The 5,697-nt window shown below is 43.8% G+C and overlaps 1 protein-coding gene across 1 annotated transcript in view; it reads left to right on the plus strand.

The window, feature by feature from the left end:
- Window positions 1–462: 462 nt before the first annotated feature.
- The window catches only part of olfm1b (olfactomedin 1b), a gene marked incomplete at both ends in the record, with an annotated part of 17,819 nt that continues 12,584 nt past the window's right edge, over window positions 463–5,697 (plus strand). Inside the window, one exon of the mRNA XM_084486939.1 lies at window positions 463–528. Within this exon, the coding sequence (XP_084343065.1) occupies window positions 463–528 (66 nt within the window). The remainder of the gene's footprint in view (window positions 529–5,697) is intronic.

Genomic DNA, 5,697 nt, shown 5'->3' on the forward strand with positions numbered 1-5,697 from the left:
CCGTTTCCAACACCAGCATCAGCAGCAGCAGCAGCAGCATCAGCAGCGTCGCGGTCCCCCACTCCCTTCCTCCTCCACCCGGAGCAGAGCAACGTGCGGCTGGGAGCTAAAGTTTGGGCACTATCCGAGTGAATGATAACATCGTTGTGCTGGGCCAGCGTGTTCGTGATTTGTCAACGTCCACAACAATCCACCTCGACGACGAGCAGAGTGGGCGCTCGGAGGAGAAGAGGACCGAGCAGAGACCTCTACACCTAGATCAAAATAAATATGCACAGAGACGATTTTTCTAAAAAGATATTGCGATCTGTACTGTTGGGTTTTTGAAGGGATCCAACATATCAACAACAATCTAAACCGAGCACCACTGAGACAATAACGTGCAGATAACCCTTGAGAGAGAGAAAGTGGTGTGCGGGGGATCTGCATGTGAGACGCTGAGCCACACACCGGAGGACAGAGATGCAGCCTGCGAACAAGCTCCTGACTCTGGGTCTTCTCATCTTTATGGGCACAGAACTCACCCAAGTAGGTTTTCAATGCCATTTTTTTTCCAAACCGTGTCTGTATTAAAGCTTCACCTTCGTAATGATTGGCTCCAGATACGACGACATGGAGATTAGCCCTGATACAGCCGTTCTAAACAGATTATACCCGGGTGGGGATTACATGATGTGAATGCATTGTGGGGTAGGCTACTTGATGGGAGCGGGTTAGATTCGACAGCTCTGTGTTCATCCTCTGTGTATTACCGAGGGACACTCAGACAGCGAGACAATGTTTTAGAAATGCATTCGATGTTTAATAGCTACATTGCATTATCATGACATGTGTGCATCACCGCACGTTCCTCATTAGCGTTTTCTGCAACGGAGAGCCATGCACTTTATTTGACTAAATGATGCTGATTTCTGTTGATGATTAATTTGGTATACAAAAACGCGACTGCAAGGTTTAGTCAAAGAGATGTCAGCATCCACCGCAGGTTAAATTGTTACTCATTTTAGGACTGTGTTTAGGACTGTGTTTGCGTTAACTATATAATTGATTTATGGACATTCAAACATATTCCTGTTGCTTTTCCAAGCAGTATCAGTTGATAACAAAACACTAAATTGTCTATTGTTTCAGTGACTGCTTTATAATCGACTTAACACAACTATTTGCCTAGGTCATTGCCTTTAAAGAATTCCAGTGTGACAGCATATGATAGGGCTACTCTACACACTAATGGATTTGTAATGCATTTACTTCTTGCACTTTTATAACATCTGGGTCAGTGTCTCCTAATGTGTCCAGTGCATTGAGAGGAGAGCTCTGTTTGGATATTAATTCACTTACTCGAATTTTAATGCAGTTGGTATGAACACTGTAGACCACATGTCGTGACAACCTAATGGACCTAATTAACGCCGCATCCACATATGTTGCAACTTAATTAACATAGATTATGTTTGCATTAAAAAACACCATTTGAGAAACGAATTATCTTTGCAGTATTTTAATATATACATTTTGGGGATTAAGTTGCTTTATACATATACGCCCCAACATTAAGTAAAGCTAATTGAATCAGACAACAGAATTACTGCACTGTTGTATTCACCTCAGATAATATTCAAAGTCTGGCAGTACAGTCCAAGCTCATGTTTGTGTTGTTAGTTCTGACATAGACTACAGCTGCCAAACTGCCCAGGACAGACTGGAACGGTTTTATGGAGAGCAGAGAGTAACCATAAAGTTTTGAATTGAACAAACCTTTTGGGGGTGTCGGGGTTCACATAAAATACTAGCTTCCAGAAAGATTGAAAGGGTTGGTAGATTAAATTATTCAACGTGCTTCAATTCCCATTTGACATTAGAAAAAGGACTAACTGGATGTGTAAGAAGGGGTTACTGGGGCTGGCACCTCTTCTAGAAGCCATGTCAAACCTCCTTCTTTCAACCTATTGCCTCATATTTCTTAATCCCCCCCCCCCCACCCCCCCAAAGAACTAGACAGCTGTCTATTTCTGTCTCTATAGCAACACGTCATGCACGGGATGGAAGGAAATCCATATTATAGTCAAGTTATGTATGAAAAGTTGATATCAGAGGGCAGCATTCATTGGGAACTATTGAGGATCATAACACATTCATAAGCTATAACATATAATCACTCTCAAATGAACCTCAGGAATCACTTTTAAAAGATTTAGACTCATATCATAAAATGGTCATCATATGTCAGATAGGTGTTGAAGTATAGCTTAGGTTTAGTGGCATTGGATGCATATAAACAGCATTTGCGATAAATCTTTATAAATGTTCGAACGAAGAGTGTATTTGTTTAGCCTGGCCTGTGAGGTAAACACGAGTGGTAAAGGTGGCAAACAAACAATATACAAACACGTCGTAGGATAACTTAGAAGTAGCCTCACGCCCTGGAAATGGTTTAGCCCGATTTAAACTTTGTTTGCTCTCTTGGCAAACAGCAAAAGGCACATCACTCCATACACAGAGCGTCTTCAAACAGACAAACAATTGGGCTCATTGTGTTTTTGCTGAGTTGGTTGGTGCTGCCGGACGAGCTGCAGAATCACCAATGAGCACATTTTCTTTCTGCACATAATTTAAAGGGTCAATGCGTAACATTTAAACTAGCTCGTAGCTTTCAAAAGACCTGGACGTATCTTTAGCCACTAATGAATAATAGTGATTTCAATAAGGTTATCAATAAAATCGCCAACCGAAAACTGATTCAGGGCTGGTACATCATGACGTCACATCACAATGACGTATCGGAAGTATAGTAGCACAGGAATGTTATTGGATGTCACGGTATTGTTGCATTGTTTAGTAATTAATCGTGAATTTATTTGTCATTATGGGTTGTCATTGTTGTGTTTTTAGCTGCCACAGCATTTCTCATGGCAGACGTATTGTTATTTGTTATTGAGTTTTTTTTTATTCTCCCGGCAACTTACTGGGTGGGGCTTGATCTTACAAATTGACACTTTATTGAAAATTATTGAAAAAAGTACTAACTAATCGCATGTATATTTTCCTCACTATATAATATATGATCAAAAACCCTGAATGAGGTCATACTGGCCTCAGTTCAGGTGATCCAATCCACAGCCCGCTGGAGGCCTCCCTGAGCGCGAGATCTGACCCGGCCTGCTCATCACTGTAGGTCACTCTGGATACAAGCATCTACTGAATGGAATGACATTAAGGCCCAATGCCTCCCCTAACCCTAGACTTTTGCCCTAACCCTATATTTTGCGCGTTCCCGTGTAGGGGTAGGGTGTCCCATTACTGTAGAGAGCTATTTTGCCCTTATAATCAACCCTCATATACATAGCAGGTTCAGGATAGGGGTTGGACAGTGAATCCAGCTGTATGTTAATGTGATCAAGGTGCAGATAGGGGTTAGACAGTGAATCCAGCTGTATGTTAATGTGATCAAGGTGCAGATAGGGGTTAGACAGTGAATCCAGCTGTATGTTAATGTGATCAAGGTGCAGATAGGGGTTAGACAGTGAATCCAGCTGTATGTTAATGTGATCAAGGTGCAGATAGGGGTTAGACAGTGAATCCAGCTGTATGTTAATGTGATCAAGGTGCAGATAGGGGTTAGACAGTGAATCCAGCTGTATGTTAATGTGATCAAGGTGCAGATAGGGGTTAGACAGTGAATCCAGCTGTATGTTAATGTGATCAAGGTGCAGATAGTGGTTAGGTTAGACAGTGGGGGGTTCGACAGTGAATTCAGCTGCATGTCTTTCATGAGAAGGCAGGTGTAGGGCATCAAGCTGTGGACATCAGGAATCAAACCCAGGACCTTTTGTCCGGGAGTCAAACACCTTAACCACTATCTAGCGCTGGGAATCCCACCTTTGAATCCACCTTGGAAGCACCGTTCCCAAGCACTGACCGATCACTGTTCCCGTCTGTGATGTGGTCGTGCTCGCGTGTCAATCAAGACCTACTCCTGGTTCTGGACAACAGCCAATCGGAAAGAAAAAGCTGCGTTCCAGCTTTACCACATGGAAAGGCTGGCTCTGTGTGGCTACAGAGCCGGACCCCACGTGTCAGACACCTCCAGACTGCCGGCCCACGGGGAACAGTGGTAGCCCAGACACCTGGCCACCTGCACGCCTTACCCCAGATGATCCCCGTCCCAAACCACGAAGACAAACTACCCTAATACTGTGGCGCTGCACTGGCCTCGGCACGGGAGTCAGTGCAACAAACTCACACTCACGCACTCAAGTGCACACGCGTACGAGCCTGCACGCGCACACACACCAGGACGCATGCGCACACTCCCACACACACACACCCACGCACAGGTTGTTTTTCTCAAAATGGTTTAGTACTCCCTAGATCCATCGTCCTCAATTTAGAGGACGTCTATATAGGGCACTTAGTGATATACTGAATAAACATCCCGTTTAAATAGGTCCCAGCAATGCATCATGGTTCCTTTTTACTTCATTTCTTTCCACTGGTGAGGCTGGCGGCTTGCTGGCATCATGGGATATTTTTAGTGCTGCATGGAACATTTTTATTTAAGAAGTCGGGACGCTAAAGAAGACAAGGATGGATGACTCCCAAAATAATAAACTAATTAGACAACACTTAGACATTTTTCATGGAGCATATTTTCGCTGACCCCCTCATCGTATCCCCTAGTTTGTTAAGTAATGTGTTGCTTTTAACTTTTACGCTTAATATGAAAATGTTGGCAGCCCATTAGGTCTTAAGATGTATTATGTATTACTACAATTCTCATAGACCTCGGCTAAACTGTGGCAGCATGTGTGTGTGTGTGTGTGTGTTTGTGTGTGTGTGTGTGTGTGTATGTGTTTGCGTGTGTGTGTGTGTGTGTGTGTGTGTGAGACACACACACGTGTGAAAGGGTCTGTTTTAGATCGGCCTATCCTCTGATTTTAATCAACACATTCTTTGTCCTGAATTAGGAGATGTCTTGGTAAAGGTAACACACCTATGTCTAATTATTTCTTAACGTACACACGTCAATCAAGAACTGGTTACTGCGGTTGTTTTTCTATAACAGTAAATGCAAAAAGATATTTCCTTAATTGCGTTTAGAAGTTCACATTTGCAGCAATGCCGACAGAGGCTACACGGTGGCGCCAGAGCCACAGTAATGAGGTTCTTCTCAGACTGCTTCGCTCGACGCATAGCGTCAGCCCATACACTGACGCTCAGACAAGAAAAGACCCTTTACATGCGTTTTTAAATTCATGTCATGTATAGCACGACTGACCAGTGATATTAGCTCATAGTGACTATATATCGATGACTGGCTATGGATGGCGATAGCTGTTGTTGTGTATGCACTAAATCGGACATCGCAGATAAAGTGATTGCCTTTTTGCAGCCATATAAAGTCAAGTGTCTGCATTATCAGAGCCTAGTTTGAGACAAGGTTATCTATGGGGATTGCACCTCGCAATAGTCGGTGCCGACGGACGAATTAACAGTGCATCCGTCGCACTGCCCATTGTCATTCACACGGAGGTATGATCTAAGGGACATTGGTGACCAATGAATCACTGCCCGACCCCAGATGTTGACCACGATCCGGCCCGTTAGTGCGGCAGAGGAGCAGACCCGGCTGACATCACTGCGTCTGGATATACAGATCCGTAGTTCCTCCCACTTTGGCTGCCCTCATCCATTTGC

The sequence above is a fragment of the Micromesistius poutassou genome, assembly GCF_964030765.1.
Source record: "Micromesistius poutassou genome assembly, chromosome: 22".
Taxonomy (NCBI): domain Eukaryota; kingdom Metazoa; phylum Chordata; class Actinopteri; order Gadiformes; family Gadidae; genus Micromesistius; species Micromesistius poutassou.